We start from the raw sequence: 26,591 nt of genomic DNA, 5'->3' as shown, positions 1-26,591 counted from the left end.
TTTAATTACAATGACGGCCTACCAGGGAACAGTGGGTTAACTGCATTGTTCAGAGAGAGAGATTTTACCTTGTCATGTCGAAGATTCGACACAGCAACATTTCAGTTACTTGCCCCGCTCTTACGCTAATAACTAGGCTACCTGTGATGCTGGGGTAGGTATTGTGAACACGCCATTGCAGTTATGACATTGATAAAATAATGGCCATGTTTCAAGAGTATCAGAATTGTTCACTTCTCTCATTGACTTCTCAAACCCAGGTTTGGTCCGCTTCACAAGCCTTCTCTGAAGTCTCGCGTTGTTACGTCTCTGGGTTTAGAAACTGGTAGTGGGGGAACAGGAAGTTCCGCGCAGGCGCGCATCATTCTTCGCAATCAAGGAAACGCTAGAATTGTGCAGTCGAGACGACAACTTCTGTGTCCGTTTCAAATGTATGTCTACTGGTAGGTAATAGCACGTTATAATATCGAAAGAACATGTCATAACATGCCATGCAACAAATACGTCAATGTATTATCTCGTTTGATAAAGGTTTTATGTGCTATGTTTTGTGTCAAACCGTGTGAGTGAACGTGATCACTTGTCACATAGAGACTTTAGGTTAGTCTGAGGGGATGTATATCATTTCTTCAAGGTAATTTTTATTTAGGATCAATTTATTTGAGATTTCTGGGTTCGTTTAACATGTCGTTTTTGGTTTTGTGTAAAATTCACGAGATGGTAAAATAGCGGTTTCCACTCGGTCTGCATCAACGGACATCAGTGCAGACAGTGAGGGTGCAGCAGAGATACACTTTTACGGTTTCACCACTGTTTTGGAGCTAAATGTAATGATTATCAGTTTTTTACATGTGTACTAATATTCAGACATATCAAGTTATCTTTATCTATAAATGTTACTATGGTGTGAACGGAAATACTTTTTGATTGGAATAATACAGTGACAAGGTTATTCAGGAAAATAGTACATCGTGCTGCCTACAACATACTGCAACCTTGTACTACATTTTTTTTGTCATTTATGTGAATTCAGGAAATCTACTATAGATTAAGTGCCTTTAGAGTTGTGTAGCCTAATTTAAAGTGTATACTTTGTCTAATGTGAATGAATGTATGTTTTGTTGTCAATGCTTAGCTACCAGATCTATTGAAATGAGATCAGTGCTTGACTTGGACAGGAGCTCATCAGAGCTGAGTACCATCACCTCAAATGTCTACTGTGTGAGCTCATGTTCCTCTTATAGAATATTAGTTCAACAGTATTGTGGAGCTCCTGCACCTAAATATAAACCATATTTTTAGAGAATTAAGAATGTGCCAGAACTGTCAAGACTAACTTTTGTATCTGTTTCTCTATTTCTACAGGCTGACTCAGATTAAGTCTGAGGCCGGTAACATCAACAGTGAGGACAAACCCAACCTGCCTCTCCTTCCACACCGAGTCCAAACCTACAGTCACTGGGTCCTGATTGTAACAGTGGAGTCCAGTTTGCACTGCAGGATCCAGAGATGGCATCAGTGAAGCTGGAAGACTGCAGTCAAACACTGGAGATGAATGTCAACATTAAAGATGAAGAAGAGGAGGAGGAGATTGGGAAATCTGTTAGTCATGGTAAGAGAAGGTTCTATCTAAGTTTGTTTCATTCCAACTTTCCACTGTGTATGAAAAGTTGCAGTAGAACTGTTTCATGATGAACTGTTTCAATGAGAAGGTAGATGATATTTCATGCTACTGAGACTTGCATGGTTTGACACCAGTATTGCCAGTATTTGTTTTATTCACTGGGCTGTCTGGAGTGATCAGAGAGTAGACTAAAGAAGTGAAATAGACAAACTGCCAGTGTTTTAAAGTTCTATGAAATGAGTCTGTAGTTTCTAACTCTTGTGATAGTGAGTATTTATGAGGATTTATGAGATGAGATTTATGAGATACTTTTAGATTAGTTTTATTCCCTTTTGTATTGCACAGCCTGCTGATATGAATACATACAGTACCAGCCTACTGATATGAATACGTACAGTACCAGCCTACTGATATGAATACGTACAGTACCAGCCTACTGATATGAATAGATACAGTACCAGCCTACTGATATGAATACATACAGTACCAGCCTACTGATATGAATACATACAGTACCAGCCTACTGATATGAATACATACAGTACCAGCCTACTGATATGAATAGATACAGTACCAGCCTACTGATATGAATATACAGTACCAGACTACTGATATGAATACATACAGTACCAGCCTACTGATATGAATACATACAGTACCAGCCTACTGATATGAATACATACAGTACCAGCCTACTGATATGAATAGATACAGTACAGCCTACTGATATGAATACACCAGCCTACTGATATGAATACATACAGTACCAGCCTACTGATATGAATAGATACAGTACCAGCCTACTGATATGAATACATACAGTACCAGCCTACTGATATGAATACATACAGTACCAGCCTACTGATATGAATACATACAGTACCAGCCTACTGATATGAATACATACAGTACCAGACTACTGATATGAATACATACAGTACCAGACTACTGATATGAATACATACACTACCAGACTACTGATATGAATACATACACTACCAGACTACTGATATGAGTACATACAGTACCAGCCTACTGATATGAATACATACAGTACCAGCCTACTGATATGAAAACATACAGTGCATTCGGAAAGTATTCAGACACCTTGACCTTTTCCACATTTTGTTTCTGTTACAGCCTTATTTTAAAATGGGTTAAATAAGAAACGTTCCTCATCAATCTACACACAATACCCCATAATGACAAAGCAAACACAGGTTTTTAGAAATGTTTTCACATTTATAAAACATTTAAAACAGATACCTTATTTACATAAGTATTCAGACCCTTGGCTATGAGACTCGACATTGAGCTCGGGTGCATCCTGTTTCCATTGATCATCCTTGAGATGTTTCTACAACTTGATTGTTGTCAACCTGTGGTAAATTCAATTGATTGGACATGATTTGGAAAGGCACACACCTGGCTATATAAGGTCCCACATTTGACAGTGCATGTCAGAGCAAAAACCAAGTCATGAGGTCGAAGGAATTGTCCGTAGAGCCCCATGAAAGGAAATATTTAAAAGCTGGTAAAATGGCGGCGCCACTCGTTCTGCATCAAACTAACTTCATCTGCAGACAATTTCACGGTTGCACTACTGTGTTGTGTTTTTGAAGTAAAACCGTGAATACAAGGTTATTAAGGAAAATAGCACATGGTGCTGCCTAAAACAAACCGTAACCTTGTACTAAACGGTTTTTGAGTAATTTATGCATTTTTCTACTACAGGTTAAGTTTTAGCTCAAATGTATTATGAAGCTCCTGCACCTAAATATAAACAGTACCAGCACACAATGAGTATCGACAACTATTTCAGTCCAAGTCAAGCACTGAATTAGATAATTGAACAAGAACAAATGTAACATATTTAATAAAGAAGGTGCCAGAACTGTCAAGAAAATAACTTTTGTGTCTGTTTCTCTTCTACTACTTACCGACTCAGGTATGACGCCGGTAACATCAACAGTGACGACAAACCCAGCCTGCCTCTCTCCTTCCACACTGACTCCAAACCTACAGTCACTGGGTCCTGATTGTGACAGTGGAGCCCAGTTTGCTCTGCAGGATCCAGAGATGGCATCAGTGAAGCTGGAAGACTGCAGTCAAGCACTGGAGCTGAATGTCAACATTAAAGATGAAGAAGAGGAGGAGAAGATTGGGGAATCTGTTTCTCATGGTAAGAGCAGGTTCTATCTATCTAAGTTTGTTGTTCATTCCAACTTCCCACTGTGTATGAAAAGTTGCAGTAGAACTGTTTCATGATGAACTGTTTCAATGAGAAGGTAGATGTTATTTCATGCTACTGACACTTGCATGGTTTGACATCAGTATTGTCAGCATTTGTTTTATTTACTGAGCTGTCTGGAGTGATCAGAGAGGAGACTAAAGAAGTGAAGTAGACAAACTGCCAGTGTTTTAAAGTTCTATGAAGTCTGTAGTTTCTAACCCTTGTGATAGTGATTGAAGGATGATATAGGTCATACTTTTCAAGACTTATGAGATACTTATATTGTTTTTTATTCTCCTTTTGTATTGTACAGCCTACTTAAATGAATACGTACTGGTAGCCTAGTGGTTAGAACGTTGGGCCAGTAACCGAAAGGTTGCTGGATCGAATCCTTGAGCTGACAAGGTAAAAATGTTATTCTGCCCCTGAGCATGGCAGTTAACACACTGAACCCCGGGCGCTAGAGACATTGATGTCCATTATGGCAGCTCCCCGCACCTCTCTGATTCAGAGGTTGGGTTAAATGTGGAAGACACACTTCAGTTGAATGCATTCAGTTGTACAACTGACTAAGTATCCCCTCTCCCATTCAGGAAGAATTTAGACCCCTTTACTTTTCCCACATTTTGTTTTCGTTACAGCCTTATTTTAATATGGATTAAATGAATAAAAATCCTCATCAATCTACACACAATATCCCATAATGACCAAGCAAACACCGGTTTTGGAAATGTTTTCACATTTTCAAAAATAAAAAAATAAAAAACAGTAATACCTTATTTATGTAAGTATTCAAATCCTTTGCAATGAGACTTAACATTGAGCTCAGATGCATCCTGTTTCCATTGATCATCCTTGAGATGTTTCTTCAACTTGATTGGAGTCCACCTGTGGTAAATTCAATTGATTGGACATGATTTGGAAAGGCACACACCTGGCTATATAAGGTCCCACATTTGATAGTGCATGTCAGAGTAAAAACCAAGCCATGAGGTCAACGGAATTGTCCGAAGAGCTCCATGAAAGGGAATATTCACAAGCTGGTTAAATGGCGGCTCCCACTCGGTCTGCGTCAACGGACTTCAATGCAGGCAGTGTGGGTGCAGCAGAGACCATTTTTACGGTTGCCCTACTGTTTTGAATCTAAATGTAACGACTCTGTTTTCTACATGTGTAATAATATTCAGACACAATTGTCCGTAGAACTCCATGAAAGGATTATGTCGAGGCACAGATCTGGGGGAGGGAACCAAAACATTACTGCAGTGTTTCTTTAAAAAAAATTTTTTACCTTTTATTTAACTAGGCATGTCGGTTAAGAACAAATCATTTTTTACAATGATGGCCTACCCCAGACTACGCTGGGCCAATTGCCAGAAGCCCTATGGGACTCCCAATCATGTCCAGTTGTGATATAGCCTGGAATCGAACTAGGGTCTTTAGGGATGCACTGCCTTAGACCGCTGCACCACTCGGGAGACCCTGGAAGCGTTGAAGGTCCCCAAGAACACAATGGCTTCCATCAATCATTATTTTTATTTATATATATATATATATATATATATATATAGTTCCAAGTAGGAAAATCAACAGAAATACAATTTTCTTTTCTGTTTTTCCCCAACATGAAGATAGACGAACATAACAACCAAACAAATAAATAAAAAGTACGATATGCAGTTGTAGATGATGTAGATTACGCTTCGACTATAGTCAATATTCACAAAAAAAAGACAAAGAAAAAAGAGGTTTTTATAAATGTTTTCATGAGATGCAGTGCTTCCAGCCCCTTGAAGCGTTGAAGGTCCCCAAGAACACAGTGCCCTCATCATTCATTTTTTTAACACATATATTTATTAGTTCCATGTAGAACAATTACAAAAATACAATTGTATTTTCTCTTTTCACCCCCCCAACACAAAGAGAGATGAAAACATGACAACCAAACATAAAGAAATCCAATAATATAAATAAATAAAGTATAATATGCAGTTGTAGATAATGAAGATTACGCTTCGACTAGAGCCAATATTCACATAAAATATAGAGAATATACAGATTTACAGTTCCAATGCTTCTACAATATCATCAGTTTGCAAAAACTCATTAAACAGATCTCAAATATTATGAAACTCTGGGGCTTTCTTTTTCACTATATAAGTACATTTTTCAAAAACCAGGCTTGATGTTAATTATTTTAACCAATGACCAAGTGAGGGGGAACTGACATACTTCCAGTGGAGAGCAATTGAACGTCTAGCTTGTAATAGACAGAGGTCAAACATTTTTTACATTTTCCCTCCTATGTAAAGAGATATTCTCTGGGTAAAGATTTAGGAGGCATAGCTTATGGATTAGTGGCATTGGGGTAGAGGTCATCTCAGAGATATAGCGCAGTACTGAGCTCCAAAACATTTGTATCTCAGCACATTCCTCCAGGCAATGATACAAGGTGCCTTGAACATACAGGTCTGGTTATTAGGGTCAAATTTCAAAATAATTTGCAAATAAATTCATAAAAAAACCTACAATGTGATTTTCTGGATTTTTTTTCTTCTCATTTTGTCTGTCATAATTTAAGTGTACCTATGATGAAAATTACAAGCCTCTCTCATCTTTTTAAGTGGGAGAACTTGCACAATTGGTGGCTGACTAAATACTTTTTTGCCCCACTGTACATATACATATGAGATGAGTAGCATTGTATTAAGTAGCATTGTTTAAAGTGGCTAGTGATATATTTTACATACATTTCCATCAATTCCCATTATTAAAGTGGCTGGAGTTGAGTCAGTGTGTTGGCAGCAGCCACTCAATGTTAGTGGTGGTTGTTTAACAGTCTGGTGGCCTTGAAATAGAAGCTGTTTTTCAGTCTCTCAGTCCCTGCTTTGATGCACCTGAACTGACCTCGCCTTCTGGATGATAGCGGGGTGAACAGGCAGTGGCTCGGGTGGTTGTTGTCCTTGATGATCTTTATGGCCTTCCTGTGACATCGGGTGGTGTAGGTGTCCTGGAGGGCAGGTAGTTTGCCCCCGGTGATGTGTTGTGCAGACCTCACTACCCTCTGGAGAGCCTTATGGTTGTGGGCTGAGCAGTTGCCGTACCAGGCGGTGATACAGCCCGACAGGATGCTCTCGATTGTGCATCTGTCGAAGTTTGTGAGTGCTTTTGGTGACAAGCCGAATTTCTTCAGCTTCCTGAGGTTGAAGAGGCGCTGCTGCGCCTTCTTCACGACACTGTCTGTGTGGGTGGACCAATTCAGTTTGTCCGTGATGTGTACGCTGAGGAACTTAAAACTTACTACCCTCTCCACTACTGTCCCATCGATGTGGATAGGGGGGTGCTCCCTCTGCTGTTTCCTGAAGTCCACAATCATCTCCTTTGTTTTGTTGATGTTGAGTGTGAGGTTATTTTCCTGACACCACACTCCGAGGGCCCTCACCTCCTCCCTGTAGGCCGTCTCGTTGTTGTTGGTAATCAAGCCTACCACTGTAGTGTCGTCCGCAAACTTGATGATTGAGTTGGAGGCGTGCATGGCCACGCAGTCGTGGGTGAACAGGGAGTACAGGAGAGGGCTCAGAACGCACCCTTGAGGGGCCCCAGTGTTGAGGATCAGCGGGGTGGAGATGTTGTTACCTACCCTCACCACCTGGGGGCGGCCCATCAGGAAGTCCAGTACCCAGTTGCACAGGGCGGGGTCGAGACCCAGGGTCTCGAGCTTGATGACGAGTTTGGAGGGTACTATGGCGTTAAATGCTGAGCTGAAGTCGATGAACAGCATTCTCACATAGGTATTCCTCTTGTCCAGATGGGTTAGGGCCTATTTGGACCTATTTGGGCGGTAAGCAAATTGGAGTGGATGTAGGGTGTCAGGTAGGGTGGAGGTGATATGGTCCTTGACTAGTCTCTCAAAGCACTTCATGATGACGGAAGTGAGTGCTACGGGGTGATAGTCATTTAGCTCAGTTACCTTAGCTTTCTAGGGAACCGGGACAATGGTGACCCTCTTGAAGCATGTGGGAACAGTAGACTGGGATAAGGATGGATTGAATATGTCCGTAAACACACCAGCCAGCTGGTCTGCGCATAATCTGAGGACGCGGCTGGGGATGCCGTCTGGGCTTGCAGCCTTGCGAGGGTTAACACGTTTAAATGTTTTACTCACATCGGCTGCAGTGAAGGAGTGTCCGCAGGTTTTGGTTGCGGGCCGTGTCCGTGGCACTGTATTGTCCTCAAAGCGGGCAAAAAAGTTATTTAGTCTGTCGGGGAGCAAGACATCCTGGTCCGTGACGGGGCTGGTTTTCTTTTTGTAATCCGTGATTGACTGTAGACCCTGCCACATACCTCTTGTGTCTGAGCCGTTGAATTGTGACTCTACTTTGTCTCTATACTGACGCTTAGCTTGTTTGATTGCCTAGTAGTATACTAGGGAGTGGTGTGCGATGTACCCGTCTCCGGAGCCTGACCAGAATACCGCTTCGTTTGCCTCTTTTACGACGTCGTTGTTTTGGGTTGCAGGCTGGGATCCATTCCGCTGTTGTCATATCGATCCCGTTAACTTTTTAGGGTTGTAATCCCGTTAAGGTATTATCACGTTTGGTAAAGGTTTGATGTTTTATTTTTGTGTGGAACCGAGTGATTGTGATCAACTATTTTACAAGTCACATAGCTAGAAGCTTTTGGTTTGTCTGAATAAATGTACATAATTTCCTCAATGTAGTTTTAATAAAGAATACAAGTATTTGAGCTTTCTGAGTTTGTTTAGCATGTTATTCATTTTGTGTCAAATTCACCAGCTGGTAAAATGGAGCTGTCCACTCTGTCTGCTCCAACGGACATCAGTGCTGGTGCAGAGAGACCATTTCATGGTCACACTCCAGTTTTGAAGCTGAATGTAATGATCATCAGTTTTCTACATGTGTACTAATATTGAGACACCTTCAGTTGTTTCTATCTTTATCTATAAATGTTACTATGGTGTGAACAGAAAATACAATTGGTTTTTGATTAAAATAATACAGTGAAGACCAGGTTAACTAAACTTACACTAAAAAATGTTTTGCCATTTATGTGAATTGGGGAAATCTACTTTAGTTTAAGTGCACTTACTTTGAGTAGACTAATTTTTAAGTGTACTTTGTGTGATATGAATGTTTTGTTGTCAATGCTTAGCTACCTGATCCATTGAAATTAGATCAGTGCTTGACTTGGACAGGAGCTCACTGGAGCTGAGAACCGGCACCTCAAATGTCTACTATTGAGCTCATGTTCCTATCAAGGCTTTGGATAACTGGTGAAAAGGAGTCAGACGCAGGAGAGTTGAGATGCGTGGACAAGGTATTTAATACACAAAAAAACACGGGTATAGAAAGAAAACAACGGTCCGTGAAATATACCGGTACCACGAATAAACTGGCGTTCATACAAGGCCTGGCAACAAAATACCTCACAGTGATTTGGTTAATGCCTCAGTCAATACACCTCTATCCTTCTTCTTCACGAAAGTAAACTTGAGGAGGCAGGTGAAGTGGAGGGCCGAATGTATCTCTGCCCCAGAGATTCGGAAACATATGTTTCCATAGCCGCCGTCTCCTCTTGCGACAGGGGATACACGTGACTCCTGGGAAGTGCTGCGTCTACCAGGAGATTTATCGCACAATTCCCCCCCCCCCGTCGATGGGGTGGTAATTGATATTCAGAGGGGATGCGCACGGTGGAGACCTGGTCTAGGCTTTCCACTGTAGTAGCACCGATGGAAACCCCTACTCACCTGGGTTGACACGAGAGTGTCCCGACGGACGTCCTCGCGCCTGCTGCCTCGACTCTCAGAGGAACCTCCCCAGCACCGACCGGCAGTGTGCCCTCTGCGGCCACAGATGGTGCATGGAATGGCCCCGCCTCCAGTCGCCCTAAGTGCAGCACCTCCCAGCTCCATGGGCGGTGGTGCTGGGGGATGGAATTGACAGACCCCGATCTGGATGTCCGCGGGTAGCCAGCACGTTTTCCAGCCGGATGGACAGGTCCACCAGCTGGTTGAATGTGAGAGTGGTGTCCCTGAAGTCCAACTCCCGACGGACGTCCTCGCGCAGACTGCACCGGTAGTGATCGATCAGGGCCCTGTCATTCCATCACAAACTCCTGTGCGCTCCTCGTCCCCTGCCTCAGGTGTACGAGACGTTCCCCCGCCGCTCTACCCTCAGGCGGGTGGTCAAAGACTGCCCGGAAGCGGCGGGTGAAATCCCGAAGTGGTCCAACAAGCTTCTTCTTCCCCCACATAAGGCGTTGGCCCACTCCAGGGCCTTCCCTGAGAGGCAGGAGACGAGGGCGATACTTAGCCCGGCAACAAAATACCAGCCATCAGATACAGCCATCAACATAGAACTAACACGCACACATACATGTGGGAAACAGAGGGTTAAATACTGAACATGTAATGGATCGGCGATGACTAGAAGACCGGTGACGTCGACAGCCGAGCGTCGCCCGAACAAGGAGAGGGATCGACTTCGGCGGAAGTTGTGGCAGTTCCTCTTATAGAATATTAGCTCAACAGTATTTTGGAGCTCCTGTGCCTAAATATAAACAGTACCAGCACCCATTTCAGTCCAAGTCAAGCACTGAATTAGATAATTGAACATATAATATATTTTTAGAGAATAAAGAAAGTGCCAGAACTGTCAAGACAATAACATTTGTTTCTGTTTCTCATTGTTACTACAGGACTAGAATTAAGTCTGAGGCCAGTAACATCAACAGTAATGACAAACCCAGCCTGCCTCTCTCCTTCCACACTGAGTGCAAACTTACAGTCACTGGGTCCTGATTGTGACAGTGGGGCCCAGTTTGCACTGCAGGATCCAGAGATGGCATCAGTGAAGCTGGAAGACTGCAGTCAAACAGTGGAACTGAATGCCAACATTAAAGATGAAGTGGAGGACAAGATTGGGACATCTGTTTCTCATGGTAAGAGCAGGTTCTAAGTGTGTGTTGTTTATTTCAACTTCCCACTGTGTATGAAAAGTTGCGGTAGAACTGTTTCATTATGAACTGTTTCAATGAAAAGGTAGATGTTATTTCATGCTACTGACTAGGGGTACACAATATATCGGTGAACATATCAGGTGTCTAGTTTAACGCTGATGTGCAAAACCGATGTCAAAGCTGACGTAAATACCTACCAATATAACGTAGGTACAGGACGTAATGAACTCGCGTAAACTTTTGCGACACAGCATTCCCATCCTAGCCCACCATGTCTGCTGTGTGGATCGAGCAGTTATTTGAAAGAGTAAGAACATTTCAGCTGAGACAACTCGAAGGCAAAATCCGTTAAAGCCAAGATAATGGAATTCGTTGCCCTTGACAATCAACCGTTCTCTGTCGTGGGTGATGTTGGCTTTCCCCGACTGGTCAAGCACCGGTACACACTAATGTAAACTCACCCCATTCCGTACAAATGTGCGCAACCGCAACATTCAAACGAGGCTGCAAAGAAAACTAATGGGACTGTAGCGACTGTGTTGACTTCAAATTCTGGGGTGTGAACTACGTTTCTATGTAAGCGTTGATAGACATGGTAATGGCTCCATAGTATTGGAGAAAAGCTGAAAAAACTGACCCTCCGTTACATCGTGACGTGTCATGCCGTAACGAACAGCATGCATAAAGCAACTATTTATGTCTTACAATCTCTCTCCACCAGGTGTAGCACTTCTCTCATCGTTTTAAAAACAAGAAATGGACAGTGACGGGGGTAAGGAGAGGATACCTAGTCATTTTTTGCGTCATCATTGCATGCGATCAGCATTCTCAAAGGCGCTGTTTACTTCTAAGATCACTTTATCACTGCCCTAAAAACCCTATTCAAATTCGACACAAACCTTCAAATAGGAATTTAATAAAACATTTATATAAACTCTTTATCGTGTTTTATTGACATTTTAGAGGCAATAAGTTGGACAGATCGAGTGAAAAAAAAAAAATTTTCCCACACAACATCTCTCCTTCTCACTATCACGCATTAGTTTAGCTTCCCCACCCGCCATTTAAAAAAAGACCCGACAGGGCTCATTGCCTGCTTGAATTATGCAGAAACGGGCAGCGTTTACGTCATGTAATTGATAATGTTGGAAAGGGGAGAAATTGTGCTTTACAATGGTATTGACATTACAGTTGATCTGGAAGTATTACGCTTTTGGGGCACTAAAATAAGGGTAATTGTACGGACCAAGGCGATGTACGAGTTTACGTGAGTTTACGTTAGCACCAATACAACCAGCCTGAAAACAATAGCTAGGTTGCCACTTGTTGTTCGCCTATTGAAATTGAATTTCAGTTCATGAAAATAAACAGTTAGCCAGCTACTTAACCCTGTTGCCCAAAGCTTCCGTTATAAGCAGCCAACTAGCTTCATCTGGCTAGTGAGGCTCGACCGGACCGGGTTATGTGTTGTGAAGCTAGCCACAATAAGGATTGGCACAAAAGTGGAATTTGCTGTTTTCAAAATAAAGGTATGTCATTGATAGTGATGCAAATGATTACAAATAGTAGAATTATGCCCTACCTTTACTTTGAAGGCTAACTGCAAATTCCACTATTGTGGAAAAATAATTAAATAAATAAAAAAGAGATGTTTTATTTTTGTGTGAAACCGAGTGATTGTGATCAACTATTTTACAATTCACATAGCTAGAAGCTTTTGGTTTGTCTGAATAAATGTACATAATTTCCTCAATGTAGTTTTAATAAAGAATACAAGTATTTGAGCTTTCTGAGTTTGTTTAGCATGTTATTGGTTTTGTGTAAAATTCACCAGCTGGTAAAATGGAGCTGTCCACTCTGTCTGCTCCAACGGACATCAGTGCTGGTGCAGAGAGACCATTTCATGGTCACACTCCAGTTTTGAAGCTTAATGTAATGATCATCAGTTTTCTACATGTGTACTAATAGTCAGACACCTTCAGTTGCTTCTATCTTTATCTAAAAATGTTACTATGGTGTGAATGGAAAATACAATTGGTTTTTGATTAAAATAATAGTGAAGACCAGGTTAACTAAACTTACACTAAAAAATGTTTTGCCATTTATGTGAATTGGGGAAATCTACTCTAGTTTAAGTGCACTTAGTTTGTGTAGACTAATTTTAAAGTGTGTACTTTGTGATATGAATGAATTAGTGTTTTGTTGTCAATGCTTAGCTACCTGATCCATTGAAATGAGATCAGTGCTTGACTTGGACAGGAGCTCACTGGAGCAGAGAACCGGCACCTCAAATGTCTACTGTTTGAGCTCATGTTCCTGTCAAGGCTTTGGGTAACTGGTGAAAAGGAGTCAGACGCAGGAGAGTTGAGATGCATGGACAAGGTATTTAATACACGAAAAAACACGGGTATAGAAACAATATAACGGTCCGTGAAATATACCGGTACCGCGAATAAACTGGCGTTCATACAAAGCCCGGCAACAAAATACCAGCCATCAGATACGTATGTATGTGGAAAACAGAGGGTTAAATACTGAATCTGTAATGGGGGAATTGAAACCAGGTGTGAAAAAGACAAAACGAATGGAAAATGAAAAGTGGATCGGCAATGGCTAGAATACCGGTGACGTTGACCGCCGAGCGCCGCCCGAACAAGAAGAAGGACTGACTTCGGTGGAAGTCATGACAGTACCCCCCCTTGAGCCGCGCGCCGACACCGGCCTCGGGGACGACCCGGATGGAGACGGTGGAACTCCTGCAGCATCGACGGGTCCAATACGTCCTCCACCGGCACCCAGGATCTCTCCTCCGGACCTTACCCCTCCCACTCCACGAGGTACTGAAGGCCCCTCGCTAGACGCCTCGAGTCCAGTATGGCTCGAACTGCATACGCCGGGTCCCCCTCGATGTCCAAAGGGGGTGGAGGAACCTCCCGCACCTCAGACTCCTGGAGTGGACCAGCCACCACCGGCCTGAGTAGAGACACATGGAACGAGGGGTTAATATGGTAATCGGGGGAAGCTGTAACCTGTAACAAACCTTGTTCAGTCTCCTCAGGACTTTGAATGGCCCCACAAACCGCGGGCCCAGCTTCCGGCAGGGCAGGTGGAGGGGCAGGTGGAGGGGCGAGAGCCCCGGTGTGCCGTGGCGGTCTGTGCCAGTCCTCTGACGCCTCCCGGCCCACTGAAGGTGCACATGAGCGGTGTCCCATGTCTCCTCCGAGCTCCTAAACCAGTCGTCCACCGCAGGAGCCTCGATCTGGCACTGATGCCTAGGTGCCAGAACCGGCTGGTACCCCAGTATGCACTGGAAGGGGGAGAGGTTAGTGGATGAGTGGCGGAGCGATTTTTGGGCAATCTCTGGCCAAGGTATGAACGCCGCCCACTCCCCCGGCCGGTCCTGGCAATAGGACCGCAGAAACCTACCCACATCCTGGTTCACTCTCTGCACCTGACCGTTACTCTTGGGGTGAAAACCTGAGGTAAGGCTGACCGAGACCCCCAGACGTTCGATGAACGCCCTCCAGACCCTTGATGTGAACTGGGGACCTCGATCAGATACTATGTCCTCAGGCACCCCGTGGTGCCGGAAGACGTGTGTGAACAGGGCCTCCGCAGTCTCTAGGGCCGTAGGGAGACCGGGCAAAGGGAGGAGACGGCAGGACTTAGAAAACCGATCCACAACGGCCAGGATCGTGGTGTTCCCCTGTGAGGGAGGAAGATCTGTTCGGAAGTCCACCGACAGGTGCGACCACGGCCGTTGTCGAATGGGTAAGGGTTGTATCTTCCCTCTGGGCAGGTGCCTAGGAGTCTTGCACTGGGCGCACACCGGGCAGGAGGAAGCATAAACCCTCATGTCCTTAGCCAAGGTGGATCACCAGTACTTCTCACTGAGACAACGCACTGTCCGGCCGATACCCGGATGACCAGAGGAGGGTGACGTGTGGGCCCAATAGATCAAACGGTCGCGGACAGCAGACGGAACGTACAGACGCCCAGCTGGACACTCGGGGGAGTGGGCTCTGCACGTAACACCCGCTCGATGTCCGCGTCCAGCTCCCACACTACCGGTGCCACCAGGCAAGAGGCCGGGAGTATGGGAGTGTTATCCATGGACCGCTCCTCTGTGTCATACATCCGGGACAGTGCATCTGCCTTAGCGTTCTAGGAACCTGGTCTGTAGGACAGGGTGAAAACAAAACGGGTAAAAAACATGGCCCACCTTGCCTGGCGAGGGTTCAGTCTCCTCGCCGCCCGGATGTACTCCAGATTGCGGTGGTCAGTCCAGATGAGAAAAGGGTGTTTAGCCCTCTCAAGCCAATGTCTCGGCCTTCAAGGTCTTGACGACAGCCAACAGCTCCCGGTCCCCCACGTCATAGTTTCGCTCCGCCGGGCTGAGCTTCTTCGAAAAGAAGGCACAGGGGCGGCGCTTTGGTGGCATACCTGAGCGCTGAGAGAGCACGGGTCCTAACCCAGTCTCGGACCTGCGTCCACCTCCACTATGAACGCCAAATAGGGATCCGGATGCGCCAGCACGGGAGCCGAGGTAAACAGAGCCGTGACCAAAAGCCCTGTCCGCCTCAGCCGACCACTGCAAACGCAGTGGTCCCCCCTTTCAGCAGTGAGGTAATGGCAGCTGCTACCTGACCAAAGCCCCAGATAAACCTCCGGTAGTAGTTGGCAAACCCTAGAAACCGCTGCACTTTCTTTACCGTGGTGGGAGTCGGCCAATTACGCACAGCTGAAATGCGGTCACTCTCCATCTCCACCCCTGATGTGGAAATGCGATACCCTACGAAGGAGATGGCCTGCTGGAAGAACAGGCATTTCTCAGCCTTGACGTACAGGTCATGCTCCAACAGTCGTACAAGTACCCTGCGCACCAAGGACACATAAATGGCGCGTGTAGAGGAGTAAATCAGAATGTCATCGATATACACCACTACACCCTGCCCGTGCAGGTTCCTGAAAATCTTGTCTACAAAGGATTGGAAGACTGATGGAGCATTCATCAACCCGTATGGCATGACAAGGTACTCATAATGGCCTGATGTGGTACTAAACGCCGTCTTCCACTCTTCTCCCTCCCGGATACACACCAGGTTGTAAGCGCTCCTGAGATCCAATTTTGTGAAGAAGTGTTCCCCGTGCATTGACTCGATCGCACTGGCTATGAGAGGCAGCGGGTAAATACCTCACAGTGATTTGGTTAATGCCTCAGTCAACACACCTCTATCCTTCTTCTTCACGAAAATAAACTCGAGGAGGCAGGTGAAGTGGAGGGCCGAATGTACCCCTGCCCCAGAGATTCGGAAACATATGTTTCCATAGCCGCTGTCTCCTCTTGCGACAGGGGATACACGTGACTCCTGGGAAGTGCTGCGTCTACCGGGAGATTTATCGCACTTCCCCCCCCCCCGTCGATGGGGTGGTAATTGAGTCAAATCGGTATATTCAGAGGGGATGCGCACGGTGGAGACCTGGTCTAGGCTTTCCACTGTAGTAGCACCGATGGAAACCCCTACTCACCTGGGTTGACACGAGAGTGTCCCGACGGACGTCCTCGCGCCTGCTGCCTCGACTCCCAGAGGAACCTCCCCAGCACCGACCGGCAGTGTGCCCTCTGCGGCCACAGATGGTGCATGGAATGGCCCCGCCTCCGGTCGCCCTAAGTGCAGCACCTCCCAGCTCCATGGGCGGTGGTGCTGGGGGATGGAATTGACAGACCCTGATCTGGATGTCCGCGGGTAGCCAGCACGTTATCCAGACGGATGGACAGGTCCACCAGCTGGTTGAATGTGAGAGTGGTGTCCCTGCAGACCAACTCCCGACGGACGTCCTCGCGCAGACTGCACCGGTAGTGATCGATCAGGGCCCCGTCATTCCATCACAAACTCCTGTGCGCTCCTCGTCCCCTGCCTCAGGTGTACGAGACGTGAAATCCCAAAGTGGTCCAACAAGCTGCTTCTTCCCCCACATAAGGCGTTGGCCCACTCCAGGGCCTTCCCTGAGAGGCAGGAGACGAGGGCGATACTTAGCCCGGCAACAAAATACCAGCCATCAGATACAGCCATCAACATAGAACTAACACGCACACATACATGTGGGAAACAGAGGGTTAAATACTGAACATGTAATGGATCGGCGATGACTAGAAGACCGGTGACGTCGACCGCCGAGCGTCGCCCGAACAAGGAGAGGGATCGACTTCGGCGGAAGTCGTTGCAGTTCCTCTTATAGAATATTAGCTCAACAGTATTGTGGAGCTCCTGTGCCTAAATATAAACAGTACCAGCACCCATTTCAGTCCAAGTCAAGCACTGAATTAGATAATTGAACATATAATATATTTTTAGAGAATAAAGAAAGTGCCAGAACTGTCAAGACAATAACATTTGTTTCTGTTTCTCATTGTTACTACAGGACTAGAATTAAGTCTGAGGCCAGTAACATCAACAGTAATGACAAACCCAGCCTGCCTCTCTCCTTCCACACTGAGTCCAAACCCACAGTCACTGGGTCCTGATTGTGACAGTGGGGCCCAGTTTGCACTGCAGGATCCAGAGATGGCATCAGTGAAGCTGGAAGACTACAGTCAAACACTGGAGCTGAATGTCAACATTAAAGATGAAGAAGAGGAGGAGAAGATTGGGAAATCTGTTTCTCATGGTAAGAGCAGGTTCTATCTAACTACGTTTGTTGTTCATTCCAACTTCCCACTGTGTATGAACAGTTGCAGTAGAGCTGTTTCATGATGAACTGTTTCAATGAGAAGGTAGATGTTATTTCATGCTACTGAGATGTGCATGGTTTGACACCAGTATTGCCAGCATTTGTTTTATTAACTGAGCTATCTGGAGTGATCAGAGAGTAGACTAAAGAAGTGAAGTAGACCAACTGCCAGTGTTTTAAAGTTCTATGAAGTGAGTCTGTGTAGTTACTAACCCTTGTGATAGTGAGTGGAGGATGATATGAAATGAGTCTGTGTAGTTACTAACCCTTGTGATAGTGAATGGAGGATGATATGAAATGAGTCTGTGTAGTTACTAACTCTTGTGATAGTGAGTGGAGGATGATATGAAATGAGTCTGTGTCGTTACTAACTCTTGTGATAGTGAGTGGAGGATGATATGAAATGAGTCTGTGTCGTTACTAACCCTTGTTATAGTGAGTAGAGGATGACAAGCCCCTTTTTTAGCTTTCATCTCTTACCCACTTTTAGAATAGTTTTATTCCCCTGTATTGTACAGCCTACTGATATGAATACATATGTCACCCGGTACAGACAGAAGAGGACCGGCCACCCCTTTGGGCCTGGTTCCTCTCTGTTTCTTCCAAGGTTCCTGCTTTCTAGGGAGTTTTTCGTGGCCATTGTGCTTCTACATCTGCATTGCTTGCTCTTTGGGGATTTCGGGTTGGTTTCTGTAAAGAACTTTGTTACAACTTGTGTAAAAAGAGCTTCATAAAATACATTTGATTGATATGTATATCACACCAATTGACTGGTTGTTCTGATATTGTTCACACAGGAGACCATGTTGAGACATTCTCTACATCCAGAGAGCATCAGCAGGAAGATCACATAGCAAAGAGGTCTCACCACTGCACACATTGTGAGGAGATTTTCCCATTTCTATCAAAGCTAAAAATACACCTAAAAATACACACAGGAGAGAAGCCTTACTCCTGCTCTGAATGTGGGGCGAGTTTCTCTCATCGGTACACCTTAAAACGACATGAACGTATACACACAAGAGAGAAGCCTTACTCCTGCTCTGACTGTGGGGCAAGTTTCTCTCGACTGGGCACCTTAAAAAACCATGAACATATACACACAGGAGAGAAGCCTTACTCCTGCTCTGACTGTGGGGCAATTTTCTCTCGACTGGGCACCTTAAAAAACCATGAACGTATACACACAGGAGAGAAGCCTTACTCCTGCTCTGACTGTGGGGCAATTTTCTCTCGACTGGGCACCTTAAAAAAGCATGAACGTATACACACAGGAGAGAAGCCTTACTCCTGCTCTGACTGTGGGGCAAGTTTCTCTCAACTGGGCCACCTAAAAATACATGAGCGTTTACACACAGGAGAGAAGCCTTACTCCTGCTCTGAATGTGGAAAATGCTTCAAAACGTCAACGGCGCTAAAAGTTCATCATGGAACACACAGAGCAGAGAAGCCTTTCTCCTGCTCTGATTGTGGAAAGAGTTTCTCTCATCGGGATACCTTAAAACAACATGAACATATACACACAGGAAAGAAGCCTTACTCCTGCTCTGACTGTGGGGCGAGTTTCTCTCGACTGGGCACTTTCAAAAAACATGAACGTATACACACAGGAGAGAAGCCTTACTTCTGCTCTGACTGTGGAAAGAGTTTCTCTCAACTGGGTACCTTAAAACTACATGAACGTATACACACAGGAGAGAAGCCTTACTCCTGCTCTTACTGTGGAAAGAGTTTCTCTCGAACGTGCACCTTACAAAAACATGAACGTATACACACGGGAGAGAAGCCTTACTCCTGCTATGACTGTGGGGCGAGTTTCTCTCGTCCGGACACCTTAAAACAACATGATTGTTTACACACAGGAGAGAAGCCTTACTCCTGCTCTGACTGTGGAAAGAGTTTCCATCAACTGGGTACCTTAAAACAACATGAACGTATACACACAGGAGAGAAGCCTTTCTCCTGCTCTGACTGTGGAAAGAGTTTCTCCCACCTGGGCACCTTAAAACAACATGAACGTATACACACAGGAGAGAAGCCTTCTTCTGCCCTGACTGTGGAAAGAATTTCTCTCACCTGGGCACCTTAAAACAACATGAACGTATACACAAAGGAGAGAAGCCTTACTCCTGCTCTGACTTTGAAAAGAGTTTCTCTCAGGAGTAAGAGAAGCCTTACTCCTTTTCTGACTGTGAGGCAAGTTTCTCTCGTCCGGACACCTTAAAATGACCTGAACATACACACACTGGAGAGAAGCCTTACTCCTGCTTCGACTGTGGAAAGTGTTTCTCTTGAATGTGCCATTTAAAAAGACACCAAAGGAAACACGAGAGGAGCCTTACCACTGATCTGACTGTAGGAAATGTTAAAACACCAGCTGAGCTTTAAGGTCATTAGAGAAAAGACAAAGGAGAGAAGCCTTATTTCCGCTCTCAATGTGGCAAGAGTTTTTCCCAATTGGGCAATGTAAAAACACACCAACGGATACACACTTCAGAGAAGCCTTATCACTGCACTGACTGTGGGAAGAGGTTCTACAGATTGGGTCATTTAAAAAGACACAAATGTATACATAAAGGACAGGCCTCATCAGTTCTCTCAGACCAGCTAAGATTAGACACTCCATTTAATTCTCATGTCATTAAATAATTGGCAACGTTGAATTTGATCAAATGAAGAAAGTGTAGAACACTATTGTAATCCTATAGTTTCTCACTGTGAGAGAACAATGCAGAGGAAAGGGAGCATTATAGAATGTTAGTCTCTCTTTACTGATCAGTGTGCACCTTGTCAGTTTTGGTGTGAGAGAGAATAAAGTAGACGGCACACGTCAAACGTTTGATTTATGACCCTATGTCCGGATGACGTGTGCATGCCCATATTTGGGCATCCGGTAAGGACATCCTGGCGGGGAGTGATCACGTGGTTATGCCCATATATGTTTATCCTGTTCCTGTTCTCACGCCTTAGAGTGAGTGCGACAATATGTATATAATGCCTTTGAAGTTGTCATGATGATTGATGTCTAGTGACCTCTTTGAACTGGGGGGGGTGACCATTTCAAAGAGTTTGACCCCCCCACCTCCTGTTTTATTGACCTTAGGGTTGTTGTCTATGAAACACGAATGTCCTGGGGTATTGGGGTTGGCAGACGCCTTATAAATAAAGCCCAGAACAAGACATGCGTCCCCAGAACACTAAACAAGATTTTTAAAATCAGCATGGATTTTGTGATCAGTGGCAAAGCTGTGATGACTGTAACAACGGAAGCAGGACCTCGGTTGAAACATCGAGAAAGGGCCAAGTATAGAGCCACAATATACGATGCGCCAAAAAAAGCGGTTTCTAAGTGTGTATAGAACCCAAATACCGCCCGCAACTACGCTGAAAGATCAAGTGCTGATGTCTAATGGACATCAATCGGGGTATCGGTTTGATTACCTGGCCTACAGAGTGAACCTCTATACAGTAGCCGAAGGAGAAGAATATACAGACCAGACTTTAGGAGTGGACTACGGGCTTGAAGACTGGACGGTTTTTCGCAAGGTTGTGTGTCCCGAACTGAGCCTTATCACCAAGGGGTATAGCTTGTTCAAGGTGCCCCTGACTCCTCAGGAAGAATAATTCACAGGGTGAAAATACAAAGAAAGAATGGACTTCCATGTGGCTACGTGGAGTTCTATTTCGGCAACGAGGAAACCCGCAACCAAAACATTTGTGATGGTGGGGATTTTAGGTTGCGCATGCTTATTCCTTTTCAAATTTGGGATCTAATGGAATTGAAAATGTTCCAGCTGTTGGACGCTCTCTTTGTACAGAGCCAACAGCGGCAGAGCATTGTTCATGTAAAGAAGTGCATAATATATACGAATCCTGAGGATTATGATTCAAAGGAGCCCCAAGAAGGTACATCCTCAGAAGGGACAGCCTCCGAAGAAAACTAAGTACGCGGTTGCATTAACCACGCCCTGATACCCAAAGGACTGGTTCAACAATAAAAGGAGTGCCCTTAAAGCCTCCAGTTCTTCATTTCATCATACACCATGGATATTCATACAACATACCAGGACTCCGATACGACATGGGGGCCAGACCCTAAGGACTCTATGCCTCGCAGCCCGGCTTTCTACTCCCCCCTGGCGAGACCCACAACACCCCCTACATGTACACAGTCTGAGGACGTGTTTGATGGGTTAGTCAGTACTATTTTTGTGGACACCATCAAGGCCTCTGTAGCCACACTTCTAGACGTGGTGATTGGAGAATATATAAGAGAGAAATGCATCGGTTGTGAGATCAATCACCCCAGCAAGCGCCGTATATGACCCACCAAGATACTACTACTTCAACCAATTTGAGGAGCTGGTGAAAAGACTGTGGTCCTGCAGGTTTATACCATCGCTGGTCAGAGCCCTGGAGTCTATGGGTCTTGTGCCGTCTATCCCCAGAGTTTACTTGGTAACCACGGCATTCCTACATGAACTGAAGGAGGCAATCTACATCCACGATAAACTCAAAGAAATCCGACACACCCTGTTGGACGACAATAAATACCGGGAAGCTGTGGTGGCTGATGTGATGACTTTCTGGCTCAATAAACCCCAAGAGACCTAGTGACATTTTGTTATTTAGATGTAAAGCAATGGGCAACTATGTGTATACGATGTTAGAGATAATAAATAAATGTCTTCTTTTGAGAGAACTTACAAATGTTATGCATCAGATTATTGAAAATAAAGTGAACGATGTATCGTTCTACACAACACACAATGCCTGGGTTAATGGAGAGCGTGTGCTGAAAATGGAACAAATCATGAATCATGTTGTGGATGATTCTGAAGAACTAGAAACAACTTTGTCTAAGATTTTACTTGTTTGAAACACCATTTAATTGTAACGTGTATCATATTTGTTGTTTATATGCTTATATATCGGACATGTGTGTTTTAAAATTTCAGCGACACAAGTCTGTAAATCAAAACCAAAATATACAGGGTGTTGCATGCTGTGATCGTTGAGAAAACTGGGACATGTATCCTGCAAAGAATCCTGAATTGTCTGTATACGTAATACTTGATGCATGAATAAAATTAAAATTCTATAATGAAAATGAAATGTTGTCATTATTTGAAAGTGGCTCATTAACGTTATTGTACCTCAGAGAGGCAAGATGGATGGCGGAGCAGATGTTGAAAAACATTTATTATAATCCCTCTAACCCCGGGTCTTATGGGGGTAAGGAACGTTTACAGAGAGCTATAGCCGAAGAAACAGGTAGCCGGTTAAGCGATTCTAAAGTGAATGAGTGGTTATCAGAGCAGGATGCATATACTCTCCATAAACCTGTAAGAAAGGCGGATCTATGTGACTTGCAGGTCCTTGCAGATAAAAATGATGGAAATCGCTACATGCTAACGGTTACAGATATTTTCTCTAAAATAGCATTTGTAAGGGGCTTAAATAAGAGCGGGGCAGAGGTGACCCGGGCCTTTGTATATCCAAGTTTAGGGGTGTTTAGACTAAAAATATGAGCAAGGTTACAGCGATGAGTTGTTCACCGCTACCGAGTGTTGTCTTGGAGGATCGTTACAAAATATAACACTTACAAGAACTTGTGAATTCAATATAGGCTTTTAATACAAACATATCAGAAGCCTAGATGGTCCGCGGAACACACCCTTTTCCAGAGCACTGGCTCTGTTTTTATGCACAGTATGAGTCCATCCCACATGCAAATGAAGTTACTTCCCTCAGTCCATCTGCCACCATTATCTTTCAATCTGTGCTTCCTGCTTGTTCACGCCCAATAACGCCCATATCTGCTTTCAGTCAAGTTATAATGGTGACAGGACCTCTTCATGTCCCAAAAATAATACATGCCCATCTTATCCTATGGGCCCCTTATGTTTAGCTTGTCCTTATTAGGACTAGTAGACTATGCGTCTCTTCTCTTCATGTCCTAAAAATATATGCCCTATGTCTATAGTCCATCAGTTGGTCATTTGGCTGACCCCCTCCTTTGTATGTCCCTCTGACCTTGGTATGTCCAGCTGTCCTATGCTCTCATGGCCTTACTTTGGCTTCCTGTCCTATACAATAGACTATGCATTTTACCAGAATGGCAAATGCACTCTAAGTGTATCTTTCTCTTGTGGTACAGTATTATGTTTCTCCCTATATGTACATCCTGCCCCCACAGTGTCTACCACGCATACCCCAGGTCTACAAGTTAAAATATTATGACGGGGAGCTTATAGACGGATCTTTTTATGAGCAGGAATTACAGAAGGTACAGTTGGGTAAAGACAAAGTCTTTCACGTGGAGGAGATTCTAGATCAAAAGAAAGAAAAGGGTAAAAAAAAAAAAATGGGGTGCTGGTCCGCTGGAAAAACTGGCCGCAAAAGTTCAACAGTTGGGTATTAGAGCAGGATGTGGTGGAGGCATCGGGGGTTAACTTAAACCCTCATGAATGATAAGTACTCCATCATTCGCATGTACACAGGAGTGCATCATGGAACACACCGGCTTCTACCTGACTCTCCCCAGTAATGCGTCGTAATAATCAGAGTTAGAATTATACAACCAATTTTCCAAAGCCTATAGAGTTATCAGAGGCCTGGGAAGTAGGTCTCAGCGAGATTACATACCCCCATAGTTGGTATAATATCAAAGATAAGGACCGTGATTTTATTGCAAAGGGATATCGGAACCTGTAAAACTTATTAAGCTTAAAAAAGGATTCTATAGAACCGTCGACAGGATCGTCTCAGAGTTGAATGAACTCCTAACCCAAAACAATATGGAAATATTCCTTATCTACAACCCTATACATAAACGTGTACAAATCTCAGGGGATGCTGACAGGGGTATAAAGACCAGCGGTAAGTTAGCCTACATGTTGGGGATGGGTCCCAATAAATGGACGTATGTGAAAGATCAATTATTCCCATTCCCTGCGGATATACATTCAGGATTTTACAACATATTTGTGTATACCGACATCATATCCTATCAAAGGGTCGGAGACAGCTGTGTGCCCCTCCTGAGAACAGCTCATATAGACGGAAAGGATGGGGACATAGTCACTGTCACCTACGACAAGCCACACTACGTACCTGTAAGCAAGAAATATTTTGAAAACATTCTGGTTGAGCTAAAAACGGATCAGAACGAAAACATTGAATTTACTTATGGTAAAACGATTGTAAAACTCCACTTTAGACCCACCAAAACCTCTCTACAAATATAATATTAGTATTATATATTTTTATAAACATAATACAAATAAATTTAAATAGGGTTATGGACCATCAACATCTCAACCCTAACCGCTATGTCTCATACTATGTTGATCAAGTGGGTAATGGACTACCCGGCTATTATGCATCCCCGACCATGTACGGTTCGGGGATAGGAGGTATATTTCGTAACCTCTTTAGGATGGTTTTACCGTTTATGAAGAGAGGCTTCAGCATAGCCAACCCACATTTAAAATCAGTGGCTAAAAATACAGTAAGTGAGGTTGTAGCCAATGCTATGACCAGAAGGGCGTCACCAGATGCAGAGCATCAAGAAAGCTCGGGGCTTATGATGTTGTCTCGAAGACCAAAAAAGAGACCTCCGGGTATAAGGCGCAGGCTTGCTTCTAAAAAGCAGAGGTTAACAGTTAAAAGAAACTCAGTAAGTCAAAGACGTGGTACAGTGAGGAGGTCTGGACCAAAAACGACAAAAATAGTCTGAAGTATTTTCTAAAAGAAGAGTGCAACATGGCTCTTTTACACCGCATGTCGTCTGAAGCTGTAAAGACAGAGCTCGATCTTTTCACGCCCCCTTAACCCAACATTCAAATAGAGAGGTCCAGTTATGTGGAGATAGCTCCACTCTCTGCCATTACAGACAATGGTCCTATGCAATTTTTCATACCAGGCCACGGTGACAACTATCTGGACTTCATCAACACCTTGGTGCATTTGCGTCTAAAAGTGACCAAAAGAGATGGTACTAATATTGCAGGCGATGCCAAAGTGAGATGACCCAAGATGGCCGTCCGTTCTTTAGCTGTAGCCCCAACTAGGCTTCTCAAGAGGGGCAGGTTTCTTTTTAAACGCAGAGACATAGCTGTTACTTTTTAGGAATGTACGCAGCCGGCCACTCCCATGAGGAGCAGGCTGGTTCGTAGCCTCAGGTGTTCTGGAATATTTGCTTTTAAATCCACGATTAAATAAGAAAATGGCGCTTTGGTAGCGTCCTCATAGCTCTCCATTAAGTAGGATTTCCTTCCCGGGTACATCTGCTGAGCTAGAATGCTAATTTGCAGTTTGTCTCTAGGATTTTTGAACAAAACCATGTAATTGGCGTTCAAGCTAATGCTACGACTATTTTTACCTTGGTGAAACACATTCTGCACCAAGTAAAGCACGGACAGGTTCCTATGATGAGTATATTGGGTAAAAGCTCGTGCAATTTCGGGATGTTCGCTACCTGCAAATAGCATATCGTCCAAAACCAGCAGATTGTTTTTATGAGGAGGGAGAAGTTCATCATCAGACAGGGATTCAGGTTTTCCTTCAACAAACTTGATTTTTATTGTCTTCAATAATTCATCATACAGAGGTTGATAACATGAATAACACCACACAATATTATCAGGCTTTTGAGACAACACATGTTCAGAATTCTCTAAAATACTTTTTACAAAGCAAGTTTTACCACTATTTGATGGGCCTGCGATTTAGGCCGAAAATGGCAGTTGCAAACGGGGGTTAAAATCAGCTACAGCAGTCATTATATCTTAAGCTTTAAGACACACTGGGGGGGCTTGTAGCATAAGTCAGTAGCCAAAGGGCAATGTGGTCCCGTCAGGCAATAGCAGTCTCTTGTCATAGACTACCCTGAATCTTTTCGTAAGTTGGGTGTTCCTTAGATGGAAGCCCTTTTTATCCCTAACAATTTTTTTGTAGGAGCTCAAAATCTCCAAGTCACTATTCCTGTTGTTTATGAAACCCTCGACCAAGCGTGTG

The 26,591-nt window shown here is 44.2% G+C and overlaps 1 protein-coding gene across 5 annotated transcripts; it reads left to right on the top strand.

The window, feature by feature from the left end:
* The first annotated feature begins 269 nt into the window (after window positions 1–269).
* Window positions 270–22,680, top strand: LOC112239022 (gastrula zinc finger protein XlCGF26.1-like). Of its 5 annotated transcripts, none has more exons than XM_042312607.1 (6): window positions 270–431; window positions 1,366–1,612; window positions 3,573–3,806; window positions 10,578–10,820; window positions 17,262–17,507; window positions 18,368–22,680. In XM_042312607.1, exons 2-6 carry the CDS (start codon window positions 1,510–1,512, stop codon window positions 19,657–19,659), a joined length of 2,118 nt encoding a protein of 705 aa, XP_042168541.1. In that variant the 5' UTR covers window positions 270–431; window positions 1,366–1,509; the 3' UTR covers window positions 19,660–22,680. The 5 variants fall into 5 exon arrangements, with proteins under 5 accessions (XP_042168541.1, XP_042168540.1, XP_042168542.1 ...); XM_042312606.1 differs by having other exon boundaries at window positions 270–443; XM_042312608.1 differs by having other exon boundaries at window positions 270–447.
* The last annotated feature ends 3,911 nt before the right edge of the window (window positions 22,681–26,591 follow it).

Source organism: Oncorhynchus tshawytscha, unplaced genomic scaffold (genome assembly GCF_018296145.1).
Source record: "Oncorhynchus tshawytscha isolate Ot180627B unplaced genomic scaffold, Otsh_v2.0 Un_contig_10954_pilon_pilon, whole genome shotgun sequence".
Lineage (NCBI taxonomy): Eukaryota > Metazoa > Chordata > Actinopteri > Salmoniformes > Salmonidae > Oncorhynchus > Oncorhynchus tshawytscha.
The sequence above is the reverse complement of the archived record's forward strand: the minus strand, read 5'-3'. Positions and strand labels throughout refer to the sequence as shown.

Excerpts from the sequence above, each read along its gene's own strand:
- LOC112239022 (XM_042312607.1), top strand. The coding sequence starts at position 1,510 with ATGGCATCAGTGAAGCTGGAAGACTGCAGTCAAACACTGGAGATGAAT. Across the intron at positions 1,613-3,572 it reads TGGGAAATCTGTTAGTCATG|GTATGACGCCGGTAACATCA; the intron begins GTAAGAGAAGGT and ends TTACCGACTCAG. Across the intron at positions 10,821-17,261 it reads TGGGACATCTGTTTCTCATG|GACTAGAATTAAGTCTGAGG; the intron begins GTAAGAGCAGGT and ends TTGTTACTACAG.